The sequence below is a fragment of the Acanthopagrus latus genome, chromosome 3 (assembly GCF_904848185.1).
Source record: "Acanthopagrus latus isolate v.2019 chromosome 3, fAcaLat1.1, whole genome shotgun sequence".
In the NCBI taxonomy this organism is placed as follows: domain Eukaryota; kingdom Metazoa; phylum Chordata; class Actinopteri; order Spariformes; family Sparidae; genus Acanthopagrus; species Acanthopagrus latus.
Genome location: NC_051041.1, coordinates 16,527,973 through 16,550,853, shown reverse-complemented (window position 1 = coordinate 16,550,853; position 22,881 = coordinate 16,527,973). Strand labels below are relative to the sequence as shown.

The 22,881-nt window shown below is 41.9% G+C and overlaps 1 protein-coding gene across 1 annotated transcript; it reads right to left on the bottom strand.

Annotated features, from left to right (window-relative positions):
- Positions 1 to 11,421: 11,421 nt before the first annotated feature.
- mrpl3 (mitochondrial ribosomal protein L3) lies at positions 11,422 to 22,255 on the bottom strand. Its single transcript, XM_037093725.1, has 10 exons — positions 22,024 to 22,255; positions 20,746 to 20,927; positions 20,562 to 20,653; positions 19,510 to 19,608; positions 15,634 to 15,733; positions 15,060 to 15,120; positions 14,771 to 14,882; positions 14,559 to 14,636; positions 14,370 to 14,447; positions 11,422 to 11,664 (listed from the first exon to the last, which is right to left on the bottom strand). Exons 1-10 carry the CDS (start codon positions 22,095 to 22,097, stop codon positions 11,515 to 11,517), a joined length of 1,026 nt encoding a protein of 341 aa, XP_036949620.1. The 5' UTR covers positions 22,098 to 22,255; the 3' UTR covers positions 11,422 to 11,514.
- Between the last annotated feature and the right edge of the window lie 626 nt (positions 22,256 to 22,881).

Sequence of the window (22,881 nt, the reverse complement as noted above, 5' to 3'; positions counted from 1 at the left end):
TAAATAGATAATACAACAATGTGTGCAGTATTGTGTTGTAAAGATAGTGTGAGCTGAGAGGAACAGACCAAAGGAAGATTAAAAGAGGCAGCAAGGCGAAGAGGAGAGGTTTTTTCCTCTAGTGTTGCCAAGCGTCGCATAAAAAGAATATGACGGGCTCTGCTGCCGCTCTGTGGTCAGAGCTTAAGGTACGTTTCAGGGTTAAAATCATCAGTGAAGTCATACTGCAGCCTTAGCCTTTACATTAGCTCCCTTGCTGATCCTCTGACCTTTGGAAATGGCCTTTCTGTCTGTTTCAGTCTGCAGTATGAGCTACAGGGCTTTAATCATGTGTCTCCATTTTCCTGCGTGGAATAGGAGGAATGATGCCTCAGATGCCTGGCCTTTAAAGTGCCACTATATGATGTGTGCATCTGCTAAATAGAGGCCACTGTGGCAGCAGGTATGTTATGGACAATGTTTCATTCATACTGTAACAGTATTATGAGAAGAGAAGAGTCATCAGGACTGTCGGCGTATTCCTTTATTTGAGCTCATTTATTTATTTAGAAATGTATCTTTAAGCAAAGTTTGATTAATCAAGGACTTTCTCTATTTGAAAAATCACAAGCAGCTGAAGATGTAGATTTTGCTTTACAATACTTCATATAGTTATTGAAAGGTGGGGTGGAGCTATGGTTTAGACTTGGCCTTCCCATCATTGGTGCCCGGGCTGGTCCTAACCCCACAGCATCACGATCCGTCCAATCCTGGGAGACATCGCCCTGCTGAGAGAACCTCCCTCTACTGTCTTACTTTCCTCATCACTCTATTGTCAGCAGCTCCAACCTTTGGCTGTACTTCATGCTTTTAATTGTTACTTATTATTTTTCAAGGACTTTGTTGTGCGTGCAGGTAAAATTTAGTCTAACATGTCCATCATCTGACAATCTCATGTGACTTTGGCCTCTTCTTACAAAAGACACTCACTGTTCTTTGTCTTATCTTGGCTTTTCTCTCAAATGTATTAACCCTTCATAACATGGAGCTAATGCTTGTTTCAGTCTCACTGATCAACAGGAGAAGTACAACTCTAATAGTACAGTTCATCAGTCCATAGTTATTAATTCACAGTATTAAGGCACTTTAATAACATGGTTTGGCAGTGCAAAGCAATTAGCTCAGACAGTAACAAATAAATCCTAACAGAACTGACTCAGTAATATCTTGACACAGACTTATATATGTTAAGTGCAAACAACAGCTAACATTAGCTGCTCTGAGAATAAAAGTAGAAGCAAAATCCAAAAATAGTCACAACAACATGTGTCTTATTTCTGACGAACGTCAGCATTTCCCTTATAAGGAACAGAGTGTGTTAGCATCTTCTTCTTCTTTTCTTAATCGTTAATTGGTGAACATGGTTATTAAATGGAAAGAAAAAAATGGTTGTTCAGCTTTCAGCCTTTGAGGCAGTGTGTCATTGTCCATGTTTGATTGACAGCAGACAGACTTGCAGGCTGAGCCTCAGCAGGGGACCACATTTTCTAAAAACAGTGTTTGGTTTATATAGTTGGCACTGCAGGTGTGAGTATCACTCTAGTATCTAAACTGAGCTGCACCTGACCAGCTAATTAGTGTGTACGGTCGCTCACTGGCTCAGGACAAGTGTTCGTACAGTAATTACAAATATGAATACATAGAAGGCACATTAAATGTGAATTTCTGCCTTTTTGGTTCTGATGTTCTGAGATCACATGTGACTTAACAAGCAGGTATGTGTGCTACACCAGACAAAACCATGCAATTCAATTTGAATTGGACTCAAAAACATGACAGAAAAACACCCTCACCAGCTAAATGAGAGTGTTTACACTGTCGGACTCATCCGGCTGAGACACAATGGAGAGGTGGTGTTACTCCCTTTATGTGATGCCAGTTTCTGCTGCACTTTGGCCACATGTTGCTGCTATTACATTTATAATGCAATGGGTACTGCCTCTATCTTTGGTGCTGAGGAATGCTCATCTCTAGCAGCAAGCACTTCTGTGTCTCTAGGACATTAAAATTAAACATCTAACAAAGTGACCTCCACCATGGAGGTTAAGAGCTGCAGGCTGCAGAAGCCCAATACTTTTGTTCTCTGACTTTCTCCTGGATTAAAGCCCCCTCTTGTTCCAGGGGGATCAGGTGAAGGTGAAGTTATCCTTCCTGCAGTTTGCATTCATCAGAAATAGGCTGTGTAGAAATGAAAAGAGTAATTGACAGGTTTTAGAGTGGAGTGTCTGTATCTCTCGGGGACACTCGGTGCCTCTGAAGAGCTGTCCTGTCCTGCTCCACCTGCAGGTGCTCAGGTGTCCTCAGTATGTCCTCAGGTGTCTAACAGCTGCTGAAGCATCAGGAAATGCCCCAGCACTCTTTCTGCAAGGACACAGAAGGAATCAGTGGCTTAATAGAGTTTCATTCTGCAGTAACCCTGAAGCTAAAACTAGAAATTGTGTTTCTTTTTAGTTGCACGACATTATATAAAAAAGAACATCCGATAAAGGAAAATGTCTATAATGTCCATGTATACTCTAACATGATGGTTAGAGGTCAACAACTGTTGAATAAATAAAGGGACAGTTCACCCCAAAATCAAAAATTCTCTTTCCTCCTCTTACCTGCAGCACTTTGATCCAAATAAAGTGTTGACGATTTCTGCCTTTTCTCAAATGAATATACAATATAAATACATTAGAGACCTGCCTTTATGTGATGTAAACCTTTTATGTTTATTTTTACTCCAACTGTCTTGATTTTATTACTTTAATCTATCTGTTCCACTTGTTTTACATACTCTATTTATTCCATTTCTTTTATTTCACATACTTTATTAATTTGTATCATTACCTCTGTTACTTCAACTCTTCCATTCAATTCATTTTTGTCATCTTTGCATTTGTAATTGTGTTCTTGCTTTGTTTTGTCAAAGCGCTTTGTAAACTGTTTTTAAAAGCACTATACAAATGAAGTAATTATTATTATCTGCTAACCATAATGTAATCTAGCAACTGGGTGACATCACTGAAGGCAATTCATCTGATTACATGCAGCTTCCTCTGGAACTACAAAAGGCTTTATACAACTTTACAAGCAGGATTTCTCCATATGACTTGATTAGAGTCCAGGTCAAAGGAGCAAACAGCACACAACCTGATGTTGAAGCATTACAGTCTGTTACAATAACCTCTCGGGCTTACAGCAGCCAGACTGATGTGATATTTAACACATGTGTAACAGCATCCACAAAAGTGTCCATCTGAGGTTTCATAAATGTTCAGAGGTCATTTTGTGACCTGAGAACTTTTCTGTCCTACAAAACTAACCCTTCTCTAGACTTCCCCTTATGTGTGTGTGTGTGCAGCTCCTATATGAACCACTGAGCGGCAGCGTTGCCCCACAGCCAGATGAGCTCTGCTACTGTAGATACAGATCAGATGAGACCTGCTGGCACTAAGAAACCGCTGATCTGCATCTTCATTAGCATTCGCTCTGTGTCGACTGAGGGAATGTGTGCTGATTCAACAGGAAGCTGCTGTGATAATTGATATTGTTATCATGTAGATATCTGGATGATCTCTGATGATCTCAGGCGTGTTTAAAGCTTTGCAGTGGCTGTAGATGAGAGTGCACAGGTGTGTGTGTGTGTGTGTGTGTGCAGGATGATAGATACTGTGTGATCTGCAGTTTATGCTGTGCAGGGCTGATGAGAGCATAGATCTGCATACTGTATGTGTTCTTGTGTGTGTGTGTGTGTGTGTGTGTGTGTGTGTGTGTGTGTGTGTGTGTGTGTGTGTGTGTGTGTGTGTGTGTTGTCTGCCTGTGTGGAGTGTCTGTTTGGCAGCTCCATCACTGCCTCTTTAAGGCTATGAAGTATTTTTGCTGACCCAAAACAGATGTAATTTTCTCTCACTTGCTCCCACTCTAACATCCTACACATGCACATGTGCGCACGCACGCACACAGCAATGTCTCTAGAGACGCCTTCATAGCAGATGAAGATCTTTATAATTAGTTTAGCAGTGAATCAACTGCATTTTCACACAAAACCTCTTTTGATTTTTAATCATTTTGGACAAAACTTTGGTGGATCTGTTTCTTTACTCTCAGCATCACAGAAAATGTTCTGTTTGTTCTTGAATAATCCATGGAATCAGGATATTCTGACAGTTAATGCATCTATTGTTCATCCTCATAAATACATCTGTCTTTGTTTACATGGCTTCGGAGATTTATAAGATGCCTTTTAATGTATTTTACTGGCCACAGCAGTGAGAGACCCCCTACTCACCGTCTTTCTCCCTCTCTCTTTGTGCTGTTGCTTTTGTGTCTGCTCCTCTCTGTGAGTCTGGCTAAATGGCCTTCTATTCAGGAGTGAGAAATGTCATCACTTTGGGTGGGTGTGCATGTGTGTGCAGGAGAAGAGTGTGTACTTTTTGAAAAATGACATCTTAAAGGGTCACGTCACCCAAATCACAAGAAAGATATCCTCCCACCTCGCCATGCAAATAGACTGGATTGGGTCAAATGTGATTTTTCTGATGCTCTCAGGGAGGCAAACAAAATCCTCCTCATCTCCTTTGTACTGGGGATTGTCAGAGAAGTCTGGGCAGCTCTTATCTGTAAATCTCAGCAAATAAAACTGTGTTTATCTAGACACCGCTGTGTTTGATATATTCATCTATTTGTGTGATTTCAGTAAACTGACGACTAAAGCCAACCATGAATTGATCCTAGTATTACGTAGTGTCTGTGTTGTCAGAGCCTGACACATCTTACTATATTTCAATGTGCCTCTGAGTTCCATTGTCCTTGAGAAATGACTTCAGTGAGCCACACAGTTGTACTGGGAGATGTGGGCCTTCATCATCAACAAACACACTGAGGGTGTTTTCAGTCAAACCCACATACAATTCCCTGCTGCTAAAATATATCCATTATGTCACTGAAAACCACGCGTATGATACGTATCATTTCCCATTCAGTTTACATGTTGCGTTTCATGTCATTCTCAGCCGGACACCACTTCTTGAGGTGGTATTTCAACATCCGTAAGTGTGAGTGTGAAGCATGAGTAGACATTTTTAATGTGATGTGGGGACATTTTCCAGCCCTGTTTGTGGAGACAGAACCAGGGAATATAAATCATCATCTTTTCCTAACCCTGAGTGTTTTTATGACTAAATCTATCCGAACCGAACAGTGTAGTCACAACATATCATTTTTAATTAATCATAAAAAACTTAAACTTCAAATGTACATTGCCCACACTGTCAAAGCAGCAGCACATGAATCCTCATACAACATCATGTGGTACCAATGTACTGAGCAGCAGTGAGTCTGGTGAGGAAAAGATGTAAGAACGTCCTAGAAAACATCTGATTCCACCATGTTGGTGTTGTTCCCACAACATCATAATTAATGTTGTTACAGGTACACATTTTTGTGATGTTTCATGTCATAGCACAGTGACTCGGGGGGGGATTTGGATTTAGATTTCTGTTCTAACACAAGTGTAACATGGTGAAAGGGTCGCTTTCAACCCAAACCATGTTTCCTAAACCTAACAAGCTCCAGATGTGGTTTCCATCATTATTCTGCTACTTGAAATGATGGTCCTGGGACAGCATAGACCCTGATGGTCCTGGAACAGCATTGATGTTCTAGAAACAACACCAACACATTCATATCAGATTGACAGACACAGATAATGTCACAGATGAACCAGATCCTTCTGTGTCAAAGGTCAGACAGAGAAGTTATCTCCTATCAAAATGGACTTCTTCCCTCGATCACCTCTTCCCATCATCTTCCTCCACCTTCCTCTCCTTCCTCTCCTCCTTCTGCTGCTGTCATTTTGTTTTTCACCTGCGGTAACATCCCTCTCTCTTTACCCCCCACCTTCAGCCTCCTCCCTCGGCTTCCATATTGATTTTCTCGATGTCCCACGGTCACATTCTTGTGGCGAAGGTTTCCGGCTGAAAACTGCTGACATTTACCTCGCAGTCACAACATGGCTCATTCAAACCCCACCTCATAGTGCACTCTTTGACAGTACATGCTGCCGGTGTGAATGCTAAAGGATGATTGCAGACATTTAGAAAACATGTAATGATGTAACGACCCACTTCATTATATCTGAGAGACCAAAGTGGAAGACCTGAGTTTGTATCTAAGCATCTAAACAAAACATCATTTCGCTGATCTTTGTTCCCAGACGGTCCCGTCCTCTTGTTCCCGACTCACATGCCAACTCCTCTTTCCCATTCCTCCACTGGTCCTTGTTACCATGGAGATGTCCAAGGCTGGTGACAGGTGAGAGACTGAAAGAGACAGTGAAAGGTAATGAGAGGGGCCACTTTTGTAAGGTCAAATAAGTACACACGCTCATACACTCACACACACACACAAATGATATCTGAGGGCAGGATAGGAGCACCTGTGGAGACGAAGGTGGGGACCCAAAGGCTGCACCCTGCTCTCACACAGTGGTGCTGGAAGGAAGGAACCCAAATTTAACAACATGGGCAGGGGGGCATCACACAAATACATACACACACACACACACACAAAATGCACGTTCACTCATGAGACGCAGATGTGCACAACTGGGAGGGGCTGGCCACAGCAGGACCACCGGCAGAGGCTCAGAGGACTGTGTGGTGCTAATCGTGCTCGCGGGGTTCTTCTCTGTGTTCCCATTTAGATGCCTCTCTTTGGATTCAACCACAATAACAAACATACATTCAAATATCTATACTTACTCGCCATCAAGCTGTGAACAAATGTACATACATCATTTCAGAATCTGACTCACTGGTTCTGCCTCTTTCCTCTTGTGAGGGAAACAAAGCGTTATGCAACACACACTACAGACAGGCTGCAAGAAAGTCAGCTGTCAGTTCACAAGTGGCTCTATTCTAAACTTCAGATGTCCCTCCAGCTCCTCGTCTCAAAGACAGTGATTGCATTCAGGCTAATAAAATAACTTAATGTTCTTGTTCTGCTGAAAAGATTAATTCATTTTATCACTCATGTTAATAGACTGAAGAGCTTATATAAACACTTTAGAATGTCACTGGCTGCTGATGCTGGAGTCAGTGTGAAATTGCATTACCGTTCTGTCATTTCCCTCCTCCCTCCCGTCACTGGAGACTGTATATGACTGGCTGTCTGACTGAGGGAGTTAATGTGTTCAAGAGCCAGCTGTCCCTCAAATAACACACTCAATTATTCATACGGCAAGGAACACACAAACGTACTGTGTGTGTGTGTGTGTGTGTGTGTGTGTGTGTGTGTGTGTGTGTGTGTGTGTGTGTGTGTGTGTGTGAGACACAGGTGAGTTCATGAAGCAGCAACATTAAGTGCTGACCAGCCTTGAGTGCAGCGTCTTCTCTTGCTAAAGAGGCAATAAAGTGAAAGAGAGGGAGAGTATCGCAGTAGGTGTGTGTGAAAAGGCGAAAGTGTGTGTGTCCCCGCTTCGCTAATGGAAATCAGATCTCCCATGTGTTGAGCCAGCAGAAGGAGAGCAGCAGATCCATCATGTCAGACCGGGGTCAAACTCGCAGGCCGACCTTCGCTCACACACTCCGAGTAATTTCCCCCGAAAGCGTTCAGGTGCAGCCAAAACTCGTCTGGCTCTTTAATTAACAAATGCAAATGGATTTAGAGATCAGATGTCAGACTGTTTGACACACAAGAAAAACGGGTGGGTGGTGTCGCCGCGCTTAAGTATCTAGATTTGCAAAATCTGGTGTGTTTTCAGCGAAAGTGGTGACTTCAGTCCAGAGGCTTGTTTGGACATGTTGCATTGAAATTACTTCGGGCTCCCACTGCTCTACAACTCATCTGCAGTAAGACGATTCTCAAGTCCTGTCAAAGCAAGTCCGAGTCTGCAGAAGTCTTCATCGGCTCCGTACACACATACATGAGTATGTCTTATGTATGTCTTAAAACCAAGACTTTCTGTTTGGTCTTCCGTACACATGTAAATGGGCAATTTTGAAAACTGCTGCCAGGGTGAAGACATGTGTTTATGTGTTCAGTGTTTATGCATTTTTGGCTTGTCTCTTCTGATTGGTCAACACAGCCTGACCATTGAGGTTATATGAGAGCCTGCACTTGCGTTTTCATACCACTGGTGAGGACAGGAATGTTTCTGAAACCAGAGGAGGGAAAAAAAATGCATTTTTAAAAATACCCATGTTAGTGTGGACGAGGCCATGGGCTCATTAAAAGTCTTTCAGCTGTGAAATCAATAACTATCATCTGGAAATTAACAACCTTTTTGATGGTTGATGAAATGATCAAGCTAAGTGGTTATTTTTTAACATAATTCCAAAACTTCTCCAATTGCAACCTCTCAAATGTAATTAATTGCTGGTTTTCGATATATATCAGCTTTCAATACAACACCATAAGCCGAAACAAAACTGATAGTAAACTGACAGTAAACTGACAGTAAACTGATTGTAAACTGACAGTAAACTGACAGTAAACTGATTGTAAAGTGACAGTAAACTGATTGTAAACTGATTGTAAACTGACAGTAAACTGATTGTAAACTGACAGTAAACTGACAGTAAACTGATTGTAAACTAACAGTAAACTGACAGTAAACTGATTGTAAACTGACAGTAAACTGATTGTAAACTGACAGTAAACTGATAGTTTTCACAGGTTAAAAAATTGTATGATCACCCCGTCTATGTCCAAGCGAAACACTTCCTGCTTTCCTGGTAGACACCCATTTCAGCACACCTGACAATTAGTCATCAATCATCGACCAGGCCTACCAATCAATCAACAGGCCTACCATAATATAAGAAAATCATAGGGGGAGCAATCATTCCAAATGACCAAAGCATAATACTGTTTCATGAGAATATGTACGATAATATAATAATTCTAAACATAAAAATAAAAATACCAGTACCAGTATTCAAACAGAAAACATTTCACAGATAAACAATATGGCGCCAACAAAATATATTTAAGTAATATTATCAATATTTGGATTTTGACTGTTGATCATATGTCCACTTGTTATTTTCATCTTTCTCCACCAAATTATTGCTCAATTATTTATTTAGGGCATTTATCAGACGCTTTTGTCCAAAGTGACTGACCCCCAGAATGTAAGTATGTAAGAATTTGCCACCTTGTTGAAACGATGGTCGTATTTCACCACAACAAACTGCTGCTAACTGTAGCACCCTCTAGGGCTCTTTATCGTCACGTCCCCTCGAAAAAATATTTTCGTACAGAGGTGGCTTTGTGTGGGGGGGTTACAGCAGCACGCCTCTGAAAGATCATATAAATATCATAGGAACACCACAGGCAGCAGTGCGCCTCACTCTTCCATCTACATGCTGCTACTTATTACCTTAGTTATGAAGGTGGCATTATGCTACACAGCAAACAGGCAGTATAGAACTGAGTAGAGTTCTCAACAGGCCTGAAAATTACAACCCGACCCGACCCGGCCCGCGGGTTTTTAACCCCACGCAGCCCGACACACCAGCATGAACTGTCTGTCCGAACCCGGCCCGAACCCGACCCCCGCGCGCGCCTGCATTGTTTTCCTCATACACCTGTTATCTCATGAAGCAGCACCCAGACTTACTCTCCACCACACCTGAACATTATGATTCACAACAAACAATATATAATTTACAACCTGCAAGAAATGTATTTTATAAAAAAAGGAAGCCCGAAGCCCAACCCGACCCGGCTCATTTGCGTATTCTTTCGGCCCGAACCCGACCCAAACCTGCGGGTCCGGTCGGGTTTGTCGGGCCGGGCCGACCCGTTGAGAACTCTAGAACTGAGTATTTGTGCCATAGGTTTCAGCTAATCATACAGATCCAAGATCAAATCTGTTACTTCAGCACCACAGACAGCGCCATGGGTTTATCAATATATAGTACAGGCAGGTCACTGATATTTCAGATCAATGGATTTTAAGCTGTGCCTCAACCAGATAGAGGATCAATGAGTCCAGCGACTAAACAGCTTCTCTGCTGCTGCACTCTCCACTGGGCGATGGAGCAGAAAGGCTGGAATGCGTCCTTGTTAACCTGCCACACTTCAGCGAGGATGCCTTTAGCCTGTTTGTGTCCTCGCTTTAATTCTTCACTGATTGCACTTGAATGCATCCACATTTCCAGGTGCTTTGTTCATTTGTTCACTGAGTCAAAAAACTGACTAACGTACTGGTCTTTCAACACACACACCAGGCTGGAGTTCATCGCCTTCTCTTTCTGCTCTGCTGCTTTAACAGGCATGGAGACACACACACTCCCCCCCTCAGCTCTCCTCTCCTCCACCCCCACAAGAGCCTGATGATGTGCAGGCTCCACAGAGCAGGACTTTCAAATGATATCATTACCATTTCAAAGAACCTGCTGCTGTCTTATGGACCTCCAAGCTGCAGCATGTTATATAGAGCAGGACGTTGTTTGCCACAAACTGAATCATCACTTCACATCTTTTTCATCTAAATGACAGGCAGCTACTGCATGTTACGCCTTTCTGAGTCTGCTCGTTGTGTTCTGCTTCAATTAGGGAAAAAGGCATCCACGCTGTGTGAGTATCTGCTGTTGTTGCAGGGTATCCTGCAACGCATCACTGCCACTTGTCAGTGTTTCAAACAGAAGGCTAATTTCTACTACTGTCAGTTTAGCAGCAGATATGTGGCCGAGGTGCACACAGAGAGGGACTCTGCCACACGCAGGCCTCTGAGGAAACATCGACACGCAACAGCAGTGAAATACTTCGGTGGACATGATTGTGATTATTTATTACCCGAGAAAGCGAGGAGGGGTTCTGGCAGCCCCCAGCTTGAGATGTTGTCATTTAAATACTGCTGAACGAACACACACACACACACACACACACACACACACACACACACACACAGACTTAAGCGCCCAGCGGTTCCTGCTGCAACATTAATGTCCTCATTTATCCTCTTATGCACAAATGTCAACCTTTGTAATCCTCCGTTTCTGCCTCTCCTTTTGTTAGTCGCTCACCTTCACACCTTCACCAGCTCATCTCTGTCACCCAGCTTGTTTATATTCCTTCCCATTCATTTCTACCTACATACTGTTTCCCTCCTGCGTCTGTATTCTGCTCACTCTTTGCTTTCTGAGGCTCATTGTATCCAGCTCCCCCTCCCTCATCCCTTCCTGCGTCCTGCACAGATATTGCACATTTCTCCACAATATCTGCCTCTTGTTTAGTTTCTTTGTCTTTTTTCATCTCTGCTTGGGGATCCTCTAGTGACATCATCACCCCTACAGTTACCATGGTTTCGGGGGAAAGGGACCGTAATAACTGTTTGGATCAAACAGACGGTCTCTCTCTCTCTCTCTCTCTCTCAAAAACCAGAGTAGCTCAAGGTCTTCAAAGGAATTAGCCTTTATTACAGCATCCACAGTTTGCGGGTTTAGGTGTAAACATGTCGTGTGTGAGTGTATGTGTGTGAAGTCAGGTCAGTGTTAATGATGGCTCTGTGTGAATGAAATAGTCGTCGTCGTACAGGTCTTCATCCAGGTTGCCGTCCTCCTCGGTGAAGTAGGTAGGGAAAGGAGGGCTGAGCAGGCTGGAGGCCTTGGTTGGAAGAACGCTGTCTTTCACCTGGAACAAACACAAAGACACACACTTTGAAGGGCAGTGGGGACACATGTGTCTTAACTGGTGCTGAAACAATTAATTACAGAAAATGTGTTTCTAATGGCTGACAACTTTGACAATGTTAGCGTTTCGTGTTGCAGAAATGCCAAATATTCGTGTTGTCCATCTTCTCAAAGGTGATGATCAACTGCTTTTCCTTTGAATTTAACTCTAAATAATTTTTTTTTTTTTGGTTTTCAGTGGTTGGTAGAACTAAACCTGCATTGTGTGTTGAGTGACAGGCATTCACCATCATTTTTCAATTACATTTTCAGCAGTGTTGTTTTCTGAAATGTTTCCCTTCAGAAGCAGAAAACATTCATGTAGATTTCATTTTCAGCCAAACAACAATTATGGTTGGAAATAAAGTTAAGTGCATAAGAATCATCCCTCTATATAGAAGTTTTTATTGTTAGTGGCGACTTGTTAGTGGCCATACACGTTTCACTCCTCGGTAATGTGACCGACTGCACACTTCTGCTGTTCACAGCGTGGAATCATCATTATCTTCATTAAAGATCTGCAGTTTGTTTGGCAGCACTGTGAGCAGATACACCTGCTGCTCTTCACCTGAGCTAGTTGCTCAAGGACTGTTTGCTGTAAGCTGCCACTCAACCACTTTCACCACAGTAACCACAGCTGTTGCCAAATCTACCACTGAGATCTTAACAAATACGACTTTAACCAAAAACACTGAGTTTAGCTTGATCCATGTTTCCACGTGAATCATATTCATTCACTCAGACATTTAATCATGGGAGAGCTGCAACAATGAACTGATGAATCCTCAACCGCTTTCATAACCAATTAATCAGTTGTAGTTACGTTTTAAAAAGTGAAAAGTCAAAATTCTCTGATTCCAGCTTCTTTAAGTCCCACGACAGCCAGTGTCTCTTCCTGTTTACTTGTCCACATCTTTCTCAAACAGAGAATCTGGTCGCCAAGCCCTTTCTGAGCGCAGCCACTTCTCTCTCCTCCACCTCACACAAGGTTGGAGCCTCACTCCTCTTTAACACCACAGAAACTGGAGCAGATGGCATTTTGGGATACACTGTCTCTGTTAGTGCAACAAGTTGAGCAAAAATCATTTAAAAATATTTGGCTTTAGAAAATGCTGGAGTGGGACTAGTTTTTTTTTTTACTTTGCTCTGACAACAAAGTGAACGATGTTTGGTTGTGCACAAAACACAGCGTGTCATCTAGTCAGCAGAGAAGGTGATTGGCTGCAACCTCCCGTCTCTTCAGGACCCGGAGGCGTGCAGGAAAGATTGTTGCTGATCCCTTCTGTCCCGGTCACAAACTCTTTGAGACACTCCCCTCTGGCAGGGGGCTGCGGTCCATCAGGACCAAAACCTCACGCCACAAGAACAGTTTCTTCCCGTCTGCTGTCAGCCTTATCAACAAGGCCTGAATCCCCCCTGACACTCCTCACACTCCACCTCTACCACTGACTCTACTGTCACACTGACAGCACCATAACTCTCTGCGTTACATTAACGCTCGGCTTGAACTTCCTATTCATTTGCACATTTTCATTTGCACATCATTTCTTGTAATTGTTCACTGCCAGCTGGTCTGCTCCTTTTATCCTTGTACCCAAAAAACAGATTGTGTATATATATTTATATTGTATAGTTATATTTTCTACTTTTTAAAATAGTTTATATTGTTAATTTGTTATATTTTCTATTCTTTAAATAGTTTATATTGTTAATTTGTTATATTTTCACTTAATAGTCATTTGATGCATGCACCAACATCACCACAACAAATTCCTCGTATGTGTAAAATCGTACTTGGCAATAAAGCTTTTCTGATTCTGATTCTGATTCTGACATCTCGGACTTCCTTAAACACAAAATATTTCTTAATTTTCTGATTTTAACACAACTAATTGGTAAATCAAGAAGATAAGACAGATTCATTGTAAATAAAAGACTTCAAATCATTAGTTGCAGCCCAACCTCATGGTCTTACACGTCCCAGAGGACCCCAACATCATGTCTGACAACCGCTGGGCTTAATGATTAATCAGTTAACCATAAAATAAACAACAGATTTAATCAATAATTTAAATTATCATTAGTTGCAGCCATATAGTCTTAATTTGAATCAACAAAACATGGCTGTTCCTCATTTACATAAAGCTATTAAGTCTGCAGAGAATAATAAAAACAAACATAATGGACTAACGTTATCAACCTGCATGTGCACCCTTTAGGGTAATAGAATCTGAAGTGGCTCAATGTGTGTGTGTGTGTGTGTGTGTGTGTGTGTGTGTGTGTGTGCTGAGCTGGGTGAAATGCAATGCACATTTGTATTCATCATCACTTGTCTGCAAAACAAATAATAGGCTGTGTGTGTCCGTGTGCACAAGGCAAACACAACATGCTGAGTGTGGAGATGGATGCTGTGGCTATTACCAACATCACTGAGACACAAACTCCCTCACAGAAATACACACAAACATAAATAAATGCATAAACAGGCTGCTAAACCAGCACAGTGTCAATGAAGATAGATCACAGTGTCTTGCAGGTATGACTACGTTTTGCAGGTGCAAGGTCGCCAGTCTTTGACAGAACACTAAGCACGCTGCAGTTGACCTTCAACTTCACACACCACCTCTGTGTCTGTGTGTTTGTGCGGGAGTGTGTGTGTATTTTTACCTTCAGTAAGCAGTTCCTGTGGCCGGGGACGGAGCCGTTAACATACAGCACATTATACTTGGTATTGACCCTCCATATCTAGAAGAGGGGGATGGCAGTGAGAGAATATTGAACTGAAGTTGCAGTCAAGGTTATAGAAGTTTTAAACAACATCTCTGAATGTGTCCTTGTGAGTGTGCGTGTGTGTACCTTCAGTCCGAAAGCTGTGACGTATACGTTGCCCATCCTGCCCGGCATCTTTTTCCCTTTGAAAACTTTGGCTGGATCCTAGACGCAGATGACAAACGACACGCACGCTCACATTACTGGATTATGGGAAACCAACTGCTCATGTCTGGCACGGATAAGAATCTTGAGAATCACTGTGTGTGTGTGTGTGTGTGTGTCTGCATGTGTCGTACCCCCCCAGGTCCAGACGCTCCCGGTCTGCGATGAGTTTTGGTCTGGCCGTGGGTGGCTGGCTGACCTTTGAACCCCCATCGCTTCATTACACCTTGAAAACCCTTTCCAATGCTGCACACAAGCACAAGAAGATTCATGAATGCACACTCGTATTTTTAGATTTACATACACGTTACCCCAGAGGATATAAAAAGAGAGGATTGAGCCTTCTTCCAAAGTCAGTCACTGATCTATCTGAGGTTATGAGGGAAGAGAGGAACACAAGGGGAGACGGAAATCTGAACTTACGATTTAGCCGTGATGTCCACATATTGGCCCGGACGGTAATGTGCTGCATACAGAGGAGTGCCTGAAAACACCGCAAACAACAGGACCTTACAGAGATTTGTAGAAAACAGCATGTGACTTGGACAGTGATAGGAAAGAGGGCAGCATCAATAGAAAGCTAACAGAAGGGTTCCCACATTTTCAAGCCCCTTCCATCAGTGCCAAAATACATATTTATCAAAATAATCATCTCATTTGATCATATGAAATCAGATGCTAATGAGCTATGAACAACCAAAGACCACGCTTAGTGATGGCATTCATTAGACAGACAGACAGACAGACAGACAGACAGATAGACAGATAGACAGATAGATAGATAGACAGATAGATAGATAGATAGATAGATAGACAGATAGATAGATAGACAGAAAGACAGAAAGAAAGAAAGAATGAAAGAAAGAAAAGCAGTCACTATCTCAAGTAAATCCAAAATTCACCTTTCAAACTCTAAACACATTAATGAACGTTATTGTCGACGTAAGTGTCCGTGAAGTGTTTCCAGCAGAAGCTCTGAACTAACGGCCGCGCGTACCTGGCTTGATGAGAGCGTTGTCGGAGACTTTAAATGTGGTGACTTTTTGTTTCGGAGGCACTCCTGCATTCCTGAACATCTCCATTTGACTTTCAGATCTCTGTCAGTCAGAGCGATGGAAGGAGAGGAAACATACAACAACAAACACGGTGAGCAAAAGTGGTAAAAACAAGTAAGAGCAGTGAGCAGCAGTTGGACTTTGGCATTTCAAAATTAACTGTGGGACTATTATGACTGTACGGGAGCCAAACACACGAGCACGCTTTGGCGGCGAGTGCCTCTGACATTTGCTTTCACTCGTCTCACTCTCATCTCAGCCCCTCCAGTCCCTCCACACTCCCTCCTGCTGACTGCCAAAGCTTCACACTCCCGACAAACTCTGCCTTCGACTGGAGAGGCTGCGTGATGAGTAATGAAAACAACTCACGTTCGTCGAGTGAAGCCCAGACGCCGGCCCATCGAGCATCTATCCACACTCAATAAATAAATCAGATCTTGATTTATTCATCATCGTTCTTTTGTGTTTTTTATCCTAAACAGACAGATTTAACATTTAAAAGGACAAATCCACCCTCACACATGCTAATGGGTGTTTTTTTTAAACAACTTCTTTGAAACCATTGTTGAGAAGGAAGTGTCGGTTCAGAGCGAGCTGAAGAGATGGTGAAGTGCCATCTGTCACCTCGTGTTTCAGTTACACTGTGACCGCAGACTTTATTACGAGCATTAAAGACACTTTTCAAATATGTGTGTGCCTGTCATTGCTGGTGAGAGGTAGCAGCAATGAAATCCATTGGATCTCATTTATATAGACACATCAGATGAAATACAGTCACTGATGGTTAGAGGGTGAGTCTAATGTCCTGGCTATGGGTCTGTATTCATAAAGGGTCTAAGAGCTGGGAGGACTGATATAAGCTGAATGATGCAGGAAAGTGACACAATTCAGTTATGTCTCATTAAGCTGTCACACTGATATGATTTTCCTTTTGTTGTTGCATGATTATTAAACGTAGCCAGGACAAAAGCAAGCGGTCCTCTGCTGGTACTGATACACATCGACTGGTCTGAGAAGATATGATGTTCTCCAACATGACAGCTGAATACAAATCAAACACTTCAAGTCATCAGTTTCAGCCCGGCAGACAGTACTATCATGGAATTGTTAGGCAGTTGTCTAAAATGCTGAGATGTTTATATAATGGCCTAATTAATGAATTATTCATGGTGTAAAAATGTTTTTATTGCACAGTGGAATAATGTCGGCAATTTTTAGAGCTATTGGAGGGAAAATAAATGAGCACACAATAATTCAAAGTGTCACATTTCTGTGCCAAGACAGCTGCTTATAAATACTGCTGCCACACCTCTGAGCACAAAAATAGTATTTCAGTATAATTTCCCACCAAATCCAAGGAAACATTTCTATCTCATTTCAAAACACTTAATTTTTGCTTAAAGTGAAATTCTCACCAAAAAGCAACCTAGGCTTTGTTTGTGAATGTATACGAGTCAAACCTTCGTGTAAAAGCACACAAAAAGTGTCGATTTCCGAGTGCAACCTAACAGGAAGGAGAGTAATGGTGGACCGCTCCTCAAGCCTTCCTGTTAGGTCGCACTCTGGGATCCACACTTTTTGTCTGCTATGAGAGTGGTGCGCCGAAGATACAGCTGCTAACATGAGTTGTTCAAAAACCTTTTTAGTGAACTGTGCAGACAAACAATGTTCTCAATGCTCGTGTTCATGTGGAGAGACCCTGGTGATACTACGAGCAAAGTTTCAGCCTTCTTAGAGGCCGTCCACACACACGTTTTGCATCATCTTGGCCGATCATCAACACGGAACCTGTAAACGCAGCGCCTGAAAACGCACTTTTTTGAAACTGGCCTCAGGGCTGAAAAATCTGAAAACGCCGCACTTTGCGTTTTCGTGTGGACAACGAATCCGCATACTTTCTGAAACGATGACGCCATCGCCGCACCCCTCCACCTCTAGCCTTTGACCTCTTAATGCTGCGCCGTCTCACAACAACACCAACAACAACAACAGCGGACTACATGTTTGTGTTCGTGCCGCAGAAGATATTGAGCCTTTCTTGCAACTCGCCTTGTAGTTGAGTGTGAGTCTCAGCAGCAGTTCAACCTCATTACCGGTCCACACAAAAGATTCTGGTTTCCTTGCACTCGCCATTTTCATCTTCTTCTTTCTGTGTTCAGTTTCTTCGTCTACTGTCTGTTTACAGTGCACAAGATTTATGTGCATGCTTCATCTCTTCTTCTCTGTTTTTGGTGAATTTCAAGCGCCACCTATAGGCAATGGGAATATGAACTACAGTGAACTACAGTGTTTTCAGTCATTTTCAGTGGATCCATATGGATGCAAATATTCTTGAAACGATGCAGAGGAAGACGGAGGAAAAAAAGACTGTTTTCATACCTGTGGACGAGCCCTTCGTGTTGTAAAAATAATGATTCTGATGCTAGCATAAGAGTGCCCCAGCACTCCATTGAAAATTAGCTTGCCAGAAAATTGCCTTTTTCCTTGTAGTTATGCTTTTACACGAAGGTTTGACTCATATACATTCACAAAAAAAGCCTTGGTTGCTTTTTGGCGAGAGTTTCACTTTAAAGCTAGACTGTGTAATTGTTGAGAAAAGAAATTAAACGTTTGTCCTCTTACAAGTAAAAAAATTTAAATTCACAGTGGCAAAATCTAATATAATTGGTGGCTTCATTGTGCCAGCCTGTCTTTGTCTGGCAGCACCAGTCTGTCTGGTAGTTTATGGTCGGCTTCATAACTAAGTTAAAGTAAAAGTTTCCTTCTCCAGGGACACAACACTGAAAGCTGGTGGACACTATTTGCAAGGAATACATGCATGAAAGTAAAAGTGTGCCTTATCATCAACTTAACATTGAGGATTTTATTTTACAGGTCTTACAGCAAGTACACAGGCTCTTCTCTTACCAGGTCGGAATCAGTGAAGAGAGTTTTGATCATCTGTACAACAGACCAACATTTAAGGTTTCTTTTGTGTCATCGGACATTTTTTGAGGAAAAATGTAAGCCTCTGACAACCTGCTTTTAAAGACAGTTTACTGTACATTTTTGTAACTGAATGACTGATGTACCAAAGTAGACTTAAAGTAATAGTTTAGATCCTTTTGATCCAGAGTATGAGGTGTATTACCTGCAGTAGATGACAGCTCTACCCCTGAGTGGAGAAGCAGCGCGTAGAGCCAGCACGGAAGCAGAGTACTGTACTGCTGACAGCACAGGCGGCAAAATGTATTTCAGCTAACCTAAAACACAGCCCACCTGAACAAATAAATCCTCTTTTAAATGTACGCTATATTTTGAATATTTTTGGTGCTTTCCAGTGCCGTCAGACATCCACTGAAGGTCTGACCCAAATCGCTGAGCTGCAGCGTAACACAGTGTAGCAGTCACAGCTGCACCTGTGAAATGGAATACAGACGTGGTGCAGTTGAGGGAATGTTGTGCCAAAGGACAGATTTATCGGACAGCAAGGTCCCAAAACTGTTCAAAATATAGCGTAAACTTAAAAAATATATATATCTTTGTAGGTGTGCCGTCTTTTAGGTGGCTAGAATACATCTTGCTGTCTGTACCACTGGACTGTGCAATGTGCTGCTTCTCCACACAGGGGGTCATATATGGTCATATACTGCAGGGAAAACACTGACAAGGGATAAGCACCTTATACAACCCCACATCTCAAGACCCAAACTATAACTTTAAGGGCTTTTATATATGCAGCTATACTCTTCAGCTTGGTAGGAGTGGCCACTTAGAAACCACATTTTTGTTTGCTGAGTAGCTTATGGTGAAAATGAGAAGATATCAAAGAATATTACATGGAATGGTGATACGTTTTTCCCTCCTACCACAAGGGCGGCAGTGTGTCCGTCAAATTCTTCCTTGGACAGGTGCTTTATTACATGGCAGTCCTGCACCTGAAAAAACAAAAGAAACAGAGTCTGGATTAACAATAATCATAGTGTGACTGCATTTATAACTGTGGCATCCATTTCTTCCCTTCCTACAACATATACAAATACGTAATTAGATGAAAACTACTGGTGTAAAACATCTTAATAGTGGGCCTCAGGGTCATTTATACAAGTGACCAAATAAAATAGGATGACATCATAAGCATGTTGAAATAAATGGCACACTTCCAGAAGAGTAAAGGGGAGGACAATAATCCCACAGGTGTGAAATGTCCTTTTTAAAAAGCAACTATCATGCCTTCACTGTTTATTCACCAGAGCAGACGTACTTTCAGTTTCACTTGAGATAACACTTGTCCCAAAATACCAAAGTGGTGGGAGTACGTTTAGCCTGAGTAAAAACATTTGAATGTTCTACGCTTCATTAAGCACAGACTGCTCCTGTGCCAGCTGAAAAGAACAATAATTAAAAAAAACTTAATGTGATGAAAGTGAGTCAGAAGATGGAGATAGAAGCTTCTTTATGACCCTGATACTCATCGTCTGACTGTTAACACTGACATGTTACTGAAATTGAGTTTGTTATGCAATAATGCACTGAGTGGCCACAGTTTGCTTTCAATTTACTTCATTGACAGACCAGCCAATAAGATTACAACATGATCTTAATAAACCTGATGTTAAATAGCTCCTGTTTAAACTAGCTGTAAGCGAGGAGAAGCTTTTCAAGGAACACTGAGACATTTCAAATGCGCGATCACAGCCTCTGCTCAAGTGCTCAATATTTGCTATTCCTCTCCCAGACTCCGACAGAACAATCCAATTTATCAGACTTCTTTTCTGACCCACTGTGATTATGGATGACAAATATAAACACAGATAATGATTCCTGAAGAATACTGGCAGCCTATATTAATGCTAAAGCACAACAGGGTTAGGAAACGTCTGGCTGGTACCTGTAATATGGTGACCACGTGTCTTTCTCCCGTCTTTGACCAGACAGGAGCCATTCCCAACTTCACGGCTACTATTCCAACTCTTCGACTTCCTGGAAAGAGAAACAGATGAAAAGACCGTTAAAGTGAGAGCCTCAATGATGAGAGTCAGACTATGCAGGTTTTCACTAATTATGACGCCCACCCTCTGTCCACTCATGTCGCGGCCAGGGCTCATCTTTCAGAGGGTTGAGCTTGTCAGCTGTTTGTCTTCTGTATTCCTCTGCTGTGATCTTCCTCATATACTCCTGATTATCCTCTGTAAGGTGTTCATCAAACCATGTTGTGGTTTTTACTGTCCTGATACAACCAACCAAATGGGAAGGACTGCAGGAGAAGAAATTTAGGGAAATGAGTGCAGTTATTGAACAGGAAGATGTTCCTTATGTCCAGAGTTAGGTTAGAGTAATAATGACCACACAGATACTCTCAACTGTTTCTAATCAAAACCATGTAGTTTAAACACGTACTCATAATTGCTATTAATGAACTGTGTTTGTCATGACCATTGATATAAAAAAAAGTGTCAACAGAACAGAAAATAGCCATTTCAAAGAGTCTGTGGTCTGAGAGGTCTGATAAACAGGCCCCAACACATTCAGCTTACAATATCAAAGAGAAACAGGCGGTACATGTTCACATCCAAGAAGCTGACATGCCATTTGGGCTTAACTAATTAAAGGAGGATCATCATTCCAGCACTGATTTATGCATTCATTGCATAATCGTCACTGAAATGTGCTTTGCTGTTTCAGATCTCACACTCCTCGCTGTCATTTCAGAAGACTAAGTAGGACACATGTCATCACTCATCAGTCTGCTGCTGCAGTGTCCCCGCTGATGAGTGACGAGCACTTCCACACTTTGACACAGACAGAATGTACTGACGAGTCAGTGGCAGATAATGAAAGACACTCAGGATTAAATGAACTTTGGTGGCATATTCTGCCCACGTCTGCTTGCAGATGGCTGCCGACGCATTACTCAGTTTGTACTTGGCTGAGTGGGACTTGAGTTGGTCTTCAGCTTTGTCCTCTTTAACTGTAACTAAAGTTAACATGTGGTATTTGTAGAGCACTTAAAATAACAAAGTGTCCATACAAATGCCCCAGTTAACCTTTAAGCTATCAACAATACGAATCAAGGAGACACATATCTGAATTTAACTAGTAAAGGTTTGTTGTTACCGTTCTACGTCATTGGTTATCTAAGACAAATCAGTTATCTTTATCATAAATGTTATTTCAAATGAAAATAGATGACATTAGCTAACCCTAACCCTCAGTAGCAAATGAAACCGGCAGCGGTAAAACAACTAGGACCGTCATTATTAATCTAATAACCTTCCTACTGTGTCGCCACAGCAGCTAAGAAACTTCAGTCACATTAGCATAACTAGCAAGTTAGCATTCACGTTAGCTACCTTTCAGCTGCTGCTCGCAGAGAAACGAGCTGAGTTCCCCGCCGAAGAAGAAACCGACAGCTCCACGCCGCCATGACGCTCTTTAATATATACACTTACACATAAATATACAAAACTACGCACGAGCTAGAAGAGCATCGACTCTCAGAACATATGAACGTCCACGCCTTCGTCCTGTACAAATGTCACCCTGGCAGCTTCCGGTTCGTGACGAAAACAGTTCCGCGGAGCTGAGGCTCATGTCAAAGGTTCCGCAGCAAACATCAGGGAACTACATCGATGTTAAACTCGGTATCATGTGCACACGTTTACCTTAAACTTCACGTTGCCTTGATACAATAAACAAATAAATAAAAACAACAATTTCTGTCCTTGGAAACAGCAAATGATGAAACACTCTAATCTCTGGGGTCCATTAAGTGGTTCTGGAGCTTTCTATCATCCATGCAATCTTCTTCACAGATGGAGTTCATCCAGTTTTCATAAAAATGTTGATGTTTACAATTTTAAGCAGGAAAGCGGAAAAATGTGAATTTTGTTTTAAATTTGACTACTCTTATATTTTGTGTTTCTTTTTTACTTATTCTACTTTCATATTGTTTTCTCTATATTTCGTTCAATCTCTATAAAGGGATTTCTACACTAGAAGGAGCCAATTTCCCATCTGGGATCAAAAAGAGTTTCTGACAATGAGGCATTAATTTCTCAATGACATGGTATCTCCCAAATTGTAATAATATACCGTGTTTCACATGAAATTGTTTTATTAATGTATAGTTACTATTGTCTAATTTAATTATACTGAACAATTGCATTAAGTTATATAACAGAATATAACATTATTAAGCTAAGCACGAT

What these genes read in the sequence shown, in the direction of transcription:
- mrpl3 (XM_037093725.1), bottom strand. Translation starts at nt 22,097, where the DNA reads ATGGCGGCGTGGAGCTGTCGGTTTCTTCTTCGGCGGGGAACTCAGCTC. An exon ending in GCGACATGAGTGGACAGAGG is followed by an intron (nt 20,654 to 20,745) that starts GTGGGCGTCATA and finishes TTCTCTTTCCAG; the next exon opens with GAAGTCGAAGAGTTGGAATA. An exon ending in TCACAGCTTTCGGACTGAAG is followed by an intron (nt 14,448 to 14,558) that starts GTACACACACGC and finishes CCCCTCTTCTAG; the next exon opens with ATATGGAGGGTCAATACCAA.